The following is a 17,001-nucleotide window of genomic DNA, read 5'->3' on the forward strand; positions in this document are numbered from 1 at the left end:
CTTTGTCCCTTTTTAAGTGATCACTCTCAGATATAATACACTTGTGCCAGCACTTTTTACAATCTTGGACTCACTTCTGCAACTCAATTTCCAGTATGGTGTCCAGATCCTTAAGTGATTCTATTTGTATCCCATGAATGGTGTCAGAACGACACCCTTTCATGGTTCTCTTCAGCCTTGGGAGTAGAAAGAGGTCACAGAAGTCCATTTCTGGTGAATACAGTGTCTGAGGAAATATAATGGTTTTGTGTTTTTTGCCAACAAATCATGAACAAGCGTTGAGATGTGAGCGGGAGCATTATCATGGTGCAATTTCCACAAGTCGTTTTGCCACAATTCTGGTCGTTTTTGACAGATTGCTTCGTGCAAATAGCGCAAAACTTCCAGGTAGTGTTCCTTATTGACCATATGACCATAATGCAGGAACTCATGATGTACTATCCTATTGTAACCAAACAAACCAGTGAGAAGAATCTTCACATGTGATCAAACTTGTCGAATTTTTTTTTGCTCTTGGCAGTTTCCATTGGGACGATTGGGCCTTGATTTCAGTGTCATACCCACGTACCCACGTTTCATCACCTGCTGTAACCTTCTTTAAAAGTTCTCGACCATTGTCGACTTCATTCAACAATTCATGAACGCTGTCTACACGACATTGTTTTTAGTCAAAATTCAACAGTTTTGGAACAAACGTTGCTGCTACACATTGATGCTCAAAACATCCAAAAAAGTTGCTTGGCATGGGTCAGTGGATATGCCGGCATCACGTGCAACCTCTCTGATTGTGATTCCAGAACTATTTTCCTTACCTCTTCCATATTGTCATCAGTAATTGATATGCTAGGGCATCCAGGGCAGTCATCGTCTTCAACATCTTGACGCTCATCGAAATGTTTAAACCACTTGTAAACTTTTGTCATACTCATAGTAGATTTTCCAAAAGCCACAGTCAACATTTCAAATGTGTTGCTGCACTTTATTCCATCTTCAGCCAAAATTTAATGCAAATTCTTTGATGCCTTTTTTTCAAAAGTAGAAATTTACCAAGCACTCGAAAATGTATATAAGCTTTTCAACCGTCAACAATAAACTAAATATTCGAAACACCTGAAAATGTGGGCAGATGTCAGGAACATGAGTATCAACAAGATAAAAAATTTCGAAAATCAGATGTACAAAGCCTGCGAAATTAAAAAATTCCCATTACTTTTTGATCAGACCTCCTGTGTAGAAGGAAACAATATATTCATTGTCTCTTCTAGGAACATAATTTTTCAGAATTTAAACTGTAAACCACAAGGAAGAATGGGAGACTGATAATGTACAAAATGTCAAAAAGTTCAATAGTGAACCCCAAAGTACAGCAGCATTTGTGTTGACTTTTAATATGCCTGTTCTTTCCAAATATATCAGAGAGTGCTAAGCCCCTTGGAAGTCTGGCTCCACATATCGAACCCTCTGAGGTGTTCTAAATGCAAACGTTTCAAACACAATGCACTGGTGTGTGTAAGAGCATAGGAGCATGCAGAAATGAAGACAAAGTTGACAATGAACCTAATACCCTATGTAAGTTGCCACCATTGTATGTTAATTATGGTGAGAGCCATACTCTGTGGAGTAATGATGGTTCCATTTACTTGGAGCAAAGATACAGAAAACTTGAGGGACCAAGTCAGTGAAGCAAAAATTACACATAACACAACAATTGCCCAACTTCACAAGAACAACTGCTGCAACATTGAAAACACTAGTACAGAAAGTTAGCATCTTGACACAGACTGAGGCAAATGATGAAAGTGAAGTAATTTGCACAATTGAATCTAGAACCATCAGACCAATCACCATTACTTTAATCTGAAAGATCTGATGATATTTATAGAAACACCGTGGACTGTGAAGTCTGAGGGTACCACCAAACTTCTCATACAGTCTTACAGGATACATGTGGAGAAACTGGCATAGGGAAGACCTTTGAACTTATCTTTGCTAGAGAGCCGCTTTGAACTCACTGATGCACATGTGCTAAGGGGCTATACCCTCCCACGTCAAGGATGACCTTGTTGTAGGGCCAAAGAAAATATGGTTGTATTTGTAAACAACATACACAGTTTCTTTATTTCTTCCTGGCTGTTGATCTCTAAGAAATTGTTGTTGAAATATATGTGAGGATAACAAAATGCTCACTATACTTACCACTGCAAGTAGTATTAGACTATGAGACTCTCATTCACCTGGTAAAAACTTCCCTGTCCTCTTGTCCTGCTTATACTCTAATGCACTTGCCATGTTAAGGAGCTCATCCTCTACCTACCCCATGGGTCAAGTAGAGAGCCCCATGAAGTCCCAGGAACCATATACCCTCACATTAGCAACCTCACATATGTATATCCGCACTGGTACTGGTCGTACAATTTCAAAACATTTTTCTGTTTAGTTTTCCCTGAATGAATGTTGCAATTTCTTTTGAATTAATCTGTATTATTAACAAAAACTCCCATACTCTAGTCTTCAAAAAGAGATATCAGAGGTAGAATTTTCAGATGCTCGAGTATTGACGAGCACCGGGTTTGCAAACGGATACTACAATCATTCCGTCTACTGTTCCTTTCTGGGATAAGAATGTTGTTTGTGAATGCATAGAGTTGTCCCAAAAATGTGATACCATAGGATATAATGGAGTGAAAGTATGTGAAGTAAAGAAGCTTTCACATGTCAGTGGCAGAGAGCCTGGGCATCCTGTTTGTACCGTGGTTACCTTAAATTGCGTAAGGCAAATGCTGGTTGCTTGGAAAAGGGTGTGACCATTTCCTTTTTCCACCTTTCCAAAACCAAGCTTTTGCTCCACCTCTACTGGACTCACCAGTGACGGGATGATACCATAATCTTCCTTTCACCCTGTTCCTAGGTCAAATGAAAAGTGTCACTCTGGAATCTGTCAGATGTGCAGCTCTGCTATAGTACAAATATCAACCAGCCAAAGAAAATGCCACAGCCCTTCAGGCTGTGAGTGCCAAAGCTAAATAAGCAATCGGAGGAGGTAAAGAAACACTGCGGGAAGTGTTCGTGTGCTCTGTCAAATATTCTATTTGTTCAACGGAAATATGAAAATCTACCAGGATGATTTTTGGTTCGCCAAATCAGTCACCTGTAACAGCTGTGCAGAGGTATCAGTGTCTTCAAACGACACCTGGAGACATCACCCACACAGCGGTAGACCGTTCTGTCACGGCTATTGCCACTGCCAGCCAGGATCGAGCATTCCACCACTGCCGTGCGACAGTGGAGAGGGTTACATTAGACTTCTGACCCAATAATTCTTAGTCCTGAAACAGCCCCTTCTCTGTGTAAGAGCAGGGTTTGGTACTTATATAAGGCTGATATACTGAGTCACTTCGAAATTCAAAATAGGACACTGTGACACCTAAAAACCAAATCAAAGAAAACCCTCTTAGACTTTTTTAATTCAGTGTGATGTACTGGACAATTTTCTTGCTCATGAAGGAAGAATATTTTGGTTATTGGCATATCAAACTGTTGCCCTTGTCTGGAACTAATTTTCACATATTGTCTGCAAAAACAAGGCCTCTTGGGTTCTTCATAAAGTATAGCCTTGTGGCAATAGGTGTGGATCAAATACCAACTGAAACTGGCACCTGCCCTTGTTACTGAGGAGCCTGGGAATAATTTTAGATTTATTAAGGCGTAAGAGAACAACTGTGTAGGAGTCTTCACAGAAGCATCTAAGCATGAGGACTCTCTTAGCTGCCCTGTGGTTTTCCTGGTTGTTTCTTCAATATCCATATGTCAAATGAATTTATAGTACTGTATTTGGTGCAGAATTACAAATAATCTTCAGGACACCAGATCAATGAGATGTACTCTGGCTGTAAAACTCCCTGTACGCTGTAACTTCTCAAGTTGCCTGTAGTGTGTCTAAGAGACAAAGTAATCAAGGACATCCCAGTAAGCTACAAGTGCTACTCTCAGCCACCATCACCTGGCACAGAAGCACAATGTTATGAAGACCCTAGCGTATTGTGCGAAAGCTGGCTCAGACACCATAAATCTTCATCAAGAATTGATTTACCTGTAAAACATATTGTGTGAAAATGGGTACAATCACTGCCAGGTTTTGCAACCTGTATCAGATGAGACAAACAAGCAAAATGCCTCCATAGAAGTTGCATTTTTGCCATATTCTGGCTCAGTGACAGGGAAAATTAGCCAGCCCCTGAAGAGAGAGAACATGATTTCAGTCTTCAAGCTCCGAGGAAAGAAATGGCAGTTAATGACAGCTGCGAAGGATGATAAAAGTCTCACAGCACATGATGTATGTGTGGTACCTTGTGAGTATGACTACTATTACACTGAGCAAATTTAATGTGCACTGTAAAGCAACATTGGACTGAACATCAGACTTTTTATACATATGTTATCCCAGGAAATCAGCCAGTGAAGAACACGGTTTAGAAAATAGATACTGACTTACATTCAGTGACGTGTCTCTCATTATGATGAGAACTGTTACTGGGATATCATAATAAAAGAAGTTATTGAAATTAAAATTTCAAGAAATAACCTAAGTAAAGACGTGTAGTATCAGCAGGTAGAGGGTGCAGGAGGAGATAATTCTTTATCAGTGAGACTATAGGCTTCAAAGTACTGTCAAAACAATTGTTTGCAGTGATGTTAAAAGAAAGATGGAAGATTTCTGAATGTAACTTCCTGCTGACAACAAATATGATTGTATTTCAAAGAGAAACAGCAAATTCATAATACTTCACAGAGTAAACCATCCAGACATCTGAACTCAAGCAAAGGAAAGATACCAGTTGTGGTTAGGTGTTGATGTTCACCAATAGGTGGTTTTGCTCGCACAATTAAAAGCGTTGAAACAGAATGGAAGTGCCTTTAGCTGTGTATATTGTAGAAGTATATTATAGAACAACAGTGAGCAGTTATAAGTAGGAGAGAGGTAACTACAAAGTTGAATCTGTGAAGGCAGGCCAGGAGCTGTGCATAGATATCTAAATTAGATGTAACACTGCCTTTGAAAAATGAAAGTTCCAGTTTCGAGCTACTGTTCAGCTCGTAGTTTTAATCTGTCACAAGTTTCACAACAGTGATGATGATGTTTGGTTTGTGGGGTCCTCAATTGCGCAGTCATCAGCGCCCATACAAAGTCCCACTTTTTTTACACAGTCCAATTTTTTCCACAGTCCAATGTAGCCACTATTACGAATGACGATGATGATGAAACGATGAGGACAACACAAACACCCAGTCCCCAACCGGCCGGGAATCGAACCTGGGAACCGTGATCCAGAGGCAGCAATGCTAGCCACTAGACGACGAGCTGCAGACTTTCACAACAGTGCACACTATGTTGCTGAATGAAAGATTCCATCTGGAAACAACCTTTAGGTTATAGCTAAGCCATTTCACTGTAGTATCCTTTCTTCCGTGACTGCTGTGCTGTAGGGTATGCAGGAGACTTCTACGAAGTTTGGACCATAGGAGAGAGGTAATGCCAGAATTATAACTATGAGGGTAGACTGTGAGTCACACCTGGGTGAGTTGTGTCCATAAAAGGCGAAGTTATGGGTTCAAGTCCTGGTACAGCACACAGTTTTAATCTGCCAGGAATATGCTTAAAGTTTATGTAACTGTAATTGGTACAGAAATGAATGGAACTGACGATCTCTCGTATTTGTGACGAGTACTTGGCATTGCTACTTGGTGCCCCGGTTGTGATTTGAGTGTTACGTGAGTTTCCCAAATTATTTCTGATGAGTTGTACAGGTAGTTTTCCAACTTTAGCTTTTTATTATGAACAATTTTCCATGATAACATGTGACAGTCTTACTGTGAGGGAATAAAATAACAGAACAATATAAAAGAATATATTTGAAATTGTTTATTTTGTAGTCAAAACAAAAACTAATTAACTATTATAAACTATTGTCATTCAGTTTATGTCTAATTTCCATAGACAGTTTTACCAAAAAATGAATAATTGGTCAGTGTCAGATACTGAAATGATTTTCACTCATCTTAGACAATGCAGATACAAATAGCATCTGGGAATATAGGCTCAGAGATAATATTTCCATGTGATCGTGATTTAACTAATATTTTTCTTTAATCTTTTATTTCAGACATCGTGCCCTAATCTAGAACTGCTGGATATTTCCTTTCTTCAGATGCATTCTACTGCACTGATAAACCTGGAAAAATTTCAGAGCGGATGCCAGAAACTGAAAGTTTTGAGAGTTACAAACAGCAATATAGCTTTAAGCCCAGTGCCACTTAACATACAAGTAAGGTTTATATCATTACAATACCTCTTAAAGTATATTAAAATTGGTTTCATTCCCATTAGCAGTTACCTTTGTAGTAATACTGTTAACACTGCTGGACTACTCAGTTCCATTTGGTAACATATTTGCGACTCATATAACTTTCTATAAAAACACTATTCCTGTATGTCGCCATTGCTCTGAAGTCTATCGTCCCAATTTTTTTTTTCTTCATTCTGCAGGTTTTGTTTTTATTTCCTTTCCAAGTTTTCCTTATTGCTGTTGTCATTTGCTGCCATTTTCATCTACTCATTTTTATTTTTTTTAAATTTTTATTTATTTATTTATTTATTTATTTTTACAGTTACTGTTGTGATATTTCCTTTTGTATCAGTATCTCTCTGTTTTTCTTATTTCATAGTTCATGTTCACTATTACTGAAAGTCATTCTCCCTGCACACTATTCCCAAGTACAGCAGGAAACGGAGAAAACAGTAGTGGTCCTCAAGTAGTCTCTGTCACACATTGTAAGATCATTCCTGAAGTGTTGCTGTAGATGTAAATAATTTTTCCATTATAGGAGAACTATTCATATTTTCCAATCCTGTTTTTGTCATTTTAGTTATGCATGGTATAATTATTACTTACTGAGTCTTTTTTTTCCCATTACAACAGTTTCTTATTATTTCACATATTCGTTTGTGCATTAATGTCTCTTCATTTTTTACTCATCAGCTATTCTTCATTATATTGCGCAGATTTTTACAATACATTACATACTGATTTTTACAATACATTACATACTTTTCCTTTACGCCATACTTCTTAATTGTTTTCAGTAATAATAGTAATAATAATAATAATAGTAATAATTTACTATGGCTCAATGACATGGTGCAAGTCTTCTATTGGACACCATTTTGGTGACGTGTGTGTTTCTAGTCTACCCTAGTTGTCCAACTGGCGAAAGGGGACATACAGTTCAATGTGGAATCTGAACCACATCTTGTTTCTATCAAATTTGTACATCACTGCAAAGTGAATTCTGGTCTGAAAGATAGACTTTTCATAGCTGAAAATTGATTAATTCTACCTTGCGATTAAAATAAACTGTTAGGACATTAATATGGAACTAAAGCAATAGTACATCTGTCATAATTTCTCCCATTACAAATGGTGGGCAGTCCCTCCACGTTACTTAAACAGCCTAATGAAACTTTATGCATTCTGTATCTTAAACAGGAACCAAACTAAGTGTATGCTGAACCATGAAATCCATAAAAATATAACTTCTATAAGAAAATGGTTTGATTGGTCTAGTGAAGTTCCTTCAGCAAGCTACAAAATACCTCAACTGGTGACAGTTTATCATCACAGAAATTTGGTACGTGCTCTGTGAATGGTGTAAATGTCACATGGTACAATACTTGTAGCTTCTGTATGTCTTTTTCCCACCCACCACCATATATGAACACCATTCTTGAAAATTACAATGATGTTTTGAATGACAATCTGCAGTATTATTTGGGTTCAGATGTACAGGCAAAATTTAAAACAATCCAAATTTTCTTTAGAGATTCAATGATTGTTAATATGCCGTTCTCCGCCCCCCCCCCCCCCCCCCCCCCCCTCTCTCTCTCTCTCTCTCTCTCTCTCTCTCTCTCTCTCTCTCTCTCTCTCTCTCTCTCTCTCTCTCTCTCCCTCTTCCTCTCTCTCTCTGTGGGTAAGAAGGTCCCACCAGCACCAATTAAGTAGCTAGAATAAATGAACTTTATTTACACTCATAAACTGAATAGAACAAAACAGTCATTCAGACTTGAAGCTGCAATATTTGGTTCTAATCCCCCAATAGTCACTGACATTGCACTGGGAAAGTTCTTAATAGGGTGACATCAGTGTGGCCATATTGATGGAGAGCAGTAGGGCATGAGGAGAGAGGTCCTGCGGAGATGGAAGTACATACTCGGTTGGAGGTAGCATGGCTGGGGTTGTGGGTGTGATAGGTGTCAGGTTCAGTGTGGAAAAATTCAGACGAGATGTGGAGTGAGGATTCTGATGTAGCTCGGAGCGAAGGCACAGGTGATTGGTACGGAGAACTCAGATAAGTTACAGAGTGAAGATTCAGACACAGCTTGGAGCGAATGACTGCAATGGGTCGAAGGGAACTCCAGTTGAGGGACTGGCAAGATGTGGTTGAAACTTGGTCTGGAGCAACTCTAAGTGCAAAACTGGCGCTGACTGGTTAGGCAGCATCCTTTGTAGCCACATGGCAGAAGAATATTGACACGGTGATCGATGGCCATATGACCTGTGGAAAAAGAATGTGCCCACGATGGCAGCGAAGCTGATGCCACGTGTTACCGTGGTGGTTGTGACGACAGTGCGGTATGCTTATGTTGTCATCTTACTGTTTTCTTGCATCTCCCATAATGGTGCCACTAGTGCCGGAAAAGCAGCAGCCTGCAGTACACACGTGTATTGTCTGTAGGTAGTTCCCCGGCAGATACAATAAATGTTATATCAGTTAATGCCAGTATCACAGAATACTTTGTCAGTACTGTCCTCTATAAACCCACAATCTGACAAATGACTTATTGCTGAAAAATATAAGGCTGTACAGGACAGTGAGCCAAGTGAATTAGTTCTGGCACTATGAATACAGTGCATTAACACGAAACGAGCCACCCTTCTTTGCACTTTTTCGATGTCCTCCGTCAATCCTACCTGGTAAGGATCTCACACCGTGCAGCAATATTCCAGCAGAGGATGGACAAGTGTAATGTAGGCTGTCTCTTACTGGGTTTGTCGCATCTTCTAAGTGTTCTGCCAACAAAGCAAAGTCTTTGTTTTGCCTTCCCCACAATATTATCTATGTGGTCTTTCCAATTTAAGTTGCTCATAATTGTAATTCCTAGGTATTTAGTTGAATTGACAGCCCTTAGATTTGTGTGATTTATCGTATACCCAAAATTTATCAGATTTCTTTTAGTACCCGTGTGGATGACCTCACACTTTTCTTTGTTTATTGCTAATTGCCACTTTTCGCACCATACAGAAATTCTCTGTAGATCATTTTGTAATTGGAATTCATTGTCTGATGATTTTACTAGATGGTAAATTACAGCGTCATCTGCAAACAATCTAAGGGGGCTGCTCAGATTACCACCTAGATCATTTCTGTAAATCGGGAACAGCAGAGGGCCTATGACACTACCTTGCAGAATGACAGATATCACTTCTGTTCTACTTGATGGTTTGCTGTTTATCACTATGAACTGTGACCTCTCTGAGAGGAAATCACGAATCCAGTCACACAACTGAGATGATACTCCATATGCACACAATTTGATTAATAGTCGCTTGTGAGGAATGGTATCAAAAGCCTTCTGGAAATCTAGGAATAGGGAATCAATCTGAGATCCCTTGTCAACAGCACTCATTTCTTCATGGGAATGAAGAGCTAGCTGTGTTGCACATGAATGATATTTTCAGAATCCGTGTTGGTTATGAATCAGTAAGTTATTTTCTTCAAGGTGATTCATAATGTTCGAGTACAGTATATGCTCCAAAATCTTACTGCTAATTGAGGTCAGTGATGTGTCTGTAATTCAATGGGTTACTCCTATTTCCTTTCTTGAATATTGGTGTGACCTGTGCTACTTTCCAATCTTTAGGAACAGACCCTTCGTCAAGTGAGCGGTTGTGTAGGATTGCTAAGAAAGCCGCTATTGTGTCTGCATACTCTGAAAGGAACCTGATTGGTATACCATCTGGACCAGAAGATATGCCTTTCTTAAGTGATTTGAGTGGGATCACAATACCTAAGATATCTACTTTTATGTCACTCATGCTAACAGCTGTTCTGGTTTTGAATTCTGGAATATTTACTTCTCTTCTTTCGTGAAGGAATTACGGAAAAGTGTATTTAGTTACTCCGCTTTAGTGGCACTATCATTAGTAACATTTCCATCGCTATCGCGCAGTGATGGTATTGACTGTTTTTTGTCACTGGTATACTTTACATACGAACACACTCTCTTTGGGTTTTCTACCATGTTTTGAGACAATATTTCATTGTGGAAACTATTAAAAGCATTTTGCATTGACGTCCGCACTAAATTTCGAGCTTCCGTAAAACTAGCCAGTCTTGGGAATTTTGCGTTCTTCAGAATTTGGCATGCTTTTTTCATTGCTTCTGCAACAGTGTTCTGACATGTTTTGTGTACCATGGTGGATCAGTCCCGTCTCTTATTAACTTATGCTGTATGAATCTATCTATTGCTGTCGATACAGTATCTTTGAATTTGAGCCATATCGGGTCTACACTTACATAATTAGCTTGGAAGGAATGGAAACTCTCTCTTAGGAAGGCATCAAGCGAATTTTTATCAGCTGTTTTAAATAGATATATTTTGCATTTATTTTTAGTGGTTTTGGTTGATATGGTTTTGAGCCTCGCTACAATGACCTTGTGTTCACTAATCCCTGTATCCGTCATGACGCTCTCTATTATATCAGGATTATTTGTGGCTAAGAGGTCAAGTGTGTTTTCGCAACCATTTACAATTCATGTGGGCTCATGAACTAATTGTTCAAAGTAATTCTCAGAGAAAGCATTTAGTACAATTTCAGAAAATGTTTTCTGTCTACCGCCAGCTTTGAACATGTATTTTTGTCAACAAATCGAGGGTAGATTGAAGTCTCCACCAATTATAACTGTATGAGTGGTGTACTTATTTGTAATGAGAGTCAAGTTTTCTTTGAAACATTCAGCTATTATATCATCTGAGTCGGGGGGTCGGTAGAAGGAGCCAATTATTATTTTGGTATGGCTGTTGAGTATAACCTCTACCCATTGCAATTCGCAGGAACTATCTATTTTAACTTCACTACAAGATAAACTACTACCAACAGACACAAACACACCACCACCTACTTTATTTAATCTATCCTTTCTGAACACAGTTTGCGCCTCTGTAAAAATTTCAGCAGAATTTATCTCCGGATTTAGCCAGCTTTCTGTTCCTATAACGATTTCAGCTTCAGTGCTTTCTATCAGCGCTTGAAGCTCTGGTACTTTTCCAACACAGCTACAACAAATTTACAGCTACAATTCTGACTGTGTCTTGGTCGATTCTTGACGTTTCTTTGCCCTGCACCCTTTGAGACTGGAGCCCTTTTTGATCTTTCCCAAGACTGTCCAACCTAAAAAACCGCCCAGTCCACACCAGACAGCCCCTGATACCCGTGTAGCAGCCTCATGTGTGTAGTGGACATCTGACCTATTTAGCAGGACCCGAAACCCCACCACCCTATGGCACAAGTCGAGGAATCTGCAGCCTACACAGTTTCAGAACCATCTGAGCCTCTGATTCAGACCCTCCACGTGGCTCTGTACCAAAGGTCCGCTATCAGTCCTGTCGATGATGCTGCAGATGGTGAGCTCTGCCTTCATCTCACTAGCAAGACTGGCAGTCTTCACCAACTCAGATAGCCGCCAGAAACCAGAGAGAATCTCTTCCAATCCATAGCGACACACATCATTAGTGCCGACATGAGCCATCACCTGCAGTTGGCTGCACCCTGTACCCTTCATGGCATCCAGAAGGACGCTTTCCACATCTTGGATGACTCCCCCCGGTATGCACACGGAGTGCACATTGGCTTTCTTCCTGTCCTGAGCTGTCATGTCCCTAAGGGTCTTCATCATCCGCCTAATATCGGAGCTCCCAATGACAAGCAATCCCACCCTCTGTGCTTGTCCGGACCACTCAGGGAGACCGGCCACTGCCGCAACAGGCGAGGTCTCCCTTGCTGGCTCAGAAGTACTTTCAGCAGTGGGCAGCACCTCAAACCTGTTACAGAGGCATAAGGGTACAGCCTTGTGACCAGCACCAACTTTCGCCTTCCGCCCAGGGATTCGCGACCCCGCCACAGTTCGCCAATCATTGTCAGGCAAGTGTCGACTGTCAGGGATGTCCGAATCTGAGGGCACAGTGGCATCAGAGATCCCAGGCGATGCTACAGGTTCCAGAGGCGCCAAAATGCTCGCCTCAGGTGTCCCAATGTCACCGCGGCTCAGGGCAACAGCCTGGAGCCTGTCAATCACGGCCAACACAGCTTCCAGCTGTTTACAGACGGTGGCCAATTCCCCCTGAATCCATACACAACAGGCGCAGTCCCTATCCATCCCTAACAATTTTTTTTCCTCTCTTTTATCTCACAAGCCATTCAAAACAAACAGATGACTGATGACTACACCAATTTACACTATACAGGTACTAAAACGCGATGCTACAACTCTCAAATACTATAATACACCCAAAATTTGTGAATTAAACTATACAAGTTCCCAAAAAACATGCAAAGAAATTAAGGATTAAACTATGAAACAAATAAGTGAGCTAAGAGTACAACTTGCTGCTGGCTGCTGCTTATCCAATGGTGGCAGGGAGCTCACTGGCTGTGACCAACCGACACTGGTCGTTCAAAACAAAAACAGATGACTGACAACTACACAAATTTATACTATTCTGGTACTAAAACGCAATGCTACAACTCTCAAATACTATAATACACCCGAAATTTGTGAATTAAACTATGCAAGTACCCAAAAACACTCAAGGAAATTAAGAATTAAACTATGAAACAAATAAGTGAGCTAAGAGTACAACATGCTGCTGGCTGCTGCTTATCCAACGGTGGCAGGGAGCTCTGTCTGAAACCAGAATAGTGAAAGATATTTCTGAATTCATTCAGCCGTTGCCTTCCGTGGTGAGAAGTGAGGATGGAGGCCTGTGGCATAAGACCTAAAATCTTCAGTTACATGATCAGAAAACACAACCACTGGGATCAGAATGTACAACTGTGGAACCTGCATTCTCAATGTTCTGTGTGAATGCCAATTGTTCCTGTGTTTGCCATAGTAGAGACAATAGATTTTAATCTTCTTCTTCTTCTTCTTCTTGTTATTGTATCTGTGACTGGAGACCTCCTCCTTACTTCTCCTTTTATACTATGGTTTCACAACACCCTTGTTTAGAACAATTGTTTACATGTTTCCTGTAATTCTGCAATTAATCTGGTAGGCAAGAGGTTTAGAAATTCCTCTAGTAATTGCACTTAATGTGCCATTCCATCCAGATGCATATTTTTTCTTTAGTATGTGTATTACTTTGCCTACTTCTGCCCATTCACCTCCTCAAATTCAAACTTGGTACACTGAGTAAGGGGACATGGGCTCTCTCTACCTGTGCATCTGCATATGGATTCGTTGGTTAATAGTAGAAGTCAAACAGTTATTAAAAATACTACATGTAGTGTTTAGGATTTTCACAATGTTACCTTCATGTCTAACACTGAATGGTTCCACATTCATCTTCTTGGGACCTTTACAATATTTGTCAATTAGCTCTCAGGATGCCTAAGTTGTGTTACCAGACTGCCCTATTGCTTTTTTGTTAGTCTGCTTCCTGAGGTTAGAGATTATGGATTGTACATTGTGTCTCAAAAGAAAGTTTATGTTTGATATGTCAGAACAAAATAGAATTTGAAGTCTATTGACAGAATATGTATTTAGTAGAGAAAAATACAGTTTAGAAATGTACTTCTTAAAAATAAGGTCATTTGAATGCAATCTAGCATGCCTATGGTACTCATTTAAACTATGAACAAAATTTTCCATGACCCCTCTGCATGTAAACACAGGGATGGCTGCCACTTTGCTACAGATATTTTCTTTCAGTTGCTCCAGAGAAGTTGGATTATTGACATACACTGTATTCATGGTGCTCAAATCTGGACTACAGGATGGCCCATTTATGTCACCCCTCCTGGAGATCATTGTGCCAGCAAAAATTTTATGAACTCTTAGTAAAGATGCATTTGACATGTATACTGTGGCTCAGTCTTGCTGAAACCATGTTCTTTGGTTATTACGAGGAAAGTTTTGTGATTCAGGTACCAAAACATCATTTAACATCGTCACATTACATTCCGAATTCACTGTAACTGCATGACTGCTCTTGACCTTGACAAGTACGGATCAGTTATTCCTCGATCCGAAATCACAACCCATACAGTAACTTTTGGCAAATGAAAGGGTTCTCATGCTTCTATTTAGGATTTGTTGCATTCCAGTAGCGGAAATTTTGGTTATTGATGTGATCGTTCAAGTGAAAATGAGCCTTGTCAGGAAACAAGATGCTGTTAATGGAGGGCACACATCATTAATGAATTGCAGACTATGTCTGGCATCCTGAGGCTTTAATTCTTGCACCAACTGGACTTTGTAATGGTGCAGTGATGATCTGTGCACATTCAAAGAACTTGCACACTTATGAATAGAGAGGTTAGGATAATCACGAACACACCAATTTACACTCTCCATGGATTCACTCATTCTTGATCACCTTGGTCACCTGGACTTCTGTTTGACCGTTGTTGAACCAGCCTCCACAAACCTTTTGGTCCATTTCCAGATAAGGGGAACACTTCGAGCATCATTATGCAGTCCACACTGTAAAATTTTCTCCATCCCAGAGTCACTGAATCACCATTTTTGTAAAATTTTTGCACCCAGAACGCACGGTCCACTCCCAAGAAGTGCTCCATATTGACTGAATTCCAAAAGGCCTAGCAAGCATTCAACGCACCCCCCTCCCCCTCCTCGGATTTATTGCACCTGTGCAGAGAGGTCGTCAAGTATAAACTTTCTTTTGAGACTCCCTGTATTTTTGTTAAAAATCAGTGGCGTAGTAGTTTTGTAAAGCAGGCTTTTGTTATGTATACTCTTTGTGAGTCTATAATCACACTTGGTGGAAGTTTCAATCTAGAATTACTTCCATTTTGGTAATTTTTCATTACATTCTGGATTTTTTTAACAAGGCAGCAATGCTGTATGTCAAGAGGGTTGAGTAGAACTCATTCCATTTGTCACTAGACCCTTTCATTTGTTACATAGAACCCCATTATTATTATGTTACTTTGTATTTAAAGGTGTTAATGTTTCATCTATTAGAATTTGTTTCTGCAGGAGAGTGGTCAAAATAATGAATAATCTAAGCTACTGTAATTTGTGTTATCTATAACATTTTTGTTGATTACAGCATACTATATTCTGATGGAGCATGTGTCCAGTACTCTAGTGTCTGGACTTACTGTATTTAAAATATTACATGAACTTAATAAATGAGTAAATTTCGTGTGTGTTATATTATTTGAATTTGCCTCTTTACCAGTAAGTCTGGCTATTAAGCATATGACATCTTCATTTAGTGTGCAACATACCCCAATCACTTTATGCTTAATCTTTGTTGTGGTGTTCCAGAAGTGAAATTTTTTAAACTGCTATACATTTATTAACATATATTGCCATACTACCACGTTGCCTGCAATTACTATTTATTAGAAGTAGTCTTCTAATCTGTAATATATTATTCCACCAGATTTTCGTGCATGTTCAATTATTATTAACACATTTGATAAGTGTTCATCTATGAATTTAACAATAAGTTGAGATTTTATTTTTGAGATATTGTATTTTCTTTTCCTGGTAATTACTGTTTCTTCTATTGTGACTTACAATATGATTTTTGGCATGTCGCAAACTGTATTGATACACTTCTTTCAGCATTTTATTATTAACTGTAAATTGTAAGAGGAATAATGGAAGCAAAAAAGGTAATCCACTCACCATATAGCTGAGACATTGAGTAGTCAACAGTAACATAAGACTGAAAACGTTGCTCAGCTTTTGGACAATTTCCTTTTCCAAAGCTAACAAAAAAAGCCCTCAGAAAACACACACACACACACACAGCTACATTTTCACGTGTTTAGTATCGGACAGTGATTTGGATTCTCTGCTCAGCCCAAGTACCAGTATGGAGGAAAGGTCAGAGATACTAGAGTTTCAAATCATAGCCGCAGCTTTCTCTTTCATTGTGCCACCACAGCTGTGTGCATGTCATGTGAGCCCATCCATTGATGCAAGAGTGCCTGTAAACACCATGGCTCCACACTCGTCTGGCATTTCTCGCTATTCTGTGAAGCCTTCGGTATGTCCCATTGATAGTAGAATGACTGACCTTGCCTGTTTTTACATTTTTTTATTTGGCTTGCTCCCGTGGCTGTTTGTGCTTGCTTATGACAACTTTCACTACACTCTGGACTTTTCTTCTGTCTAGCCATTCACTTTGTGTACCCCGAACTCTGCCGTTGTCAACCACAGGAACCGCCTGGAAGATTCATTGGTGTTTGTTTCACCACAGGTAGGAGTGGTCGTAAACTGTATTGTACCTGTGCTGAGTTGTATAGGAAAGTGACGATGAAGACTTTCTCACTGTGTAATTGTTCAGTGTGAAGCATGGATCATGAGTTTATAAAGTTGTGGCAGCAGTTATAACAACAGCACGAAAGTAGTGAGAATTGCAACAGCAAACAGCACATGTTGTTGTTACAGATACTGCAAAACCAAGAACAGTCTGCAGCTGCAGCATCATTGCCTCCCTCTCAGGCATTTGCTTGATTTGTTGAGCAATGTGTGTTGGTGGGGGGGGGGGGGGGGGGGCGAGCCATTATTTTTCTAAGATAGACTTCACTTACGATTTGTCAATTATTTAGATGACTTGCTAATTGCTGGGTACACATGGGAGAATCACCTGCAAAATATACATATGTTCTTTGAACGGCTTCAAGT

General features: G+C 39.7%; 1 protein-coding gene across 2 annotated transcripts in view; it reads left to right on the forward strand.

Moving 5' to 3' along the window:
• LOC126249057 (F-box/LRR-repeat protein 6) overlaps positions 1 to 17,001 on the forward strand; it is a 241,118-nt gene that overhangs the window by 125,038 nt on the left and 99,079 nt on the right. For both annotated transcript variants that reach the window (XM_049950695.1, XM_049950696.1), the window contains exon 6: positions 6,162 to 6,323. In XM_049950695.1, the coding sequence (XP_049806652.1) occupies positions 6,162 to 6,323 (162 nt within the window). The remainder of the gene's footprint in view (positions 1 to 6,161; positions 6,324 to 17,001) is intronic.

Source organism: Schistocerca nitens, chromosome 3 (assembly GCF_023898315.1).
Source record: "Schistocerca nitens isolate TAMUIC-IGC-003100 chromosome 3, iqSchNite1.1, whole genome shotgun sequence".
NCBI classification, from domain to species: Eukaryota; Metazoa; Arthropoda; class Insecta; order Orthoptera; family Acrididae; genus Schistocerca; species Schistocerca nitens.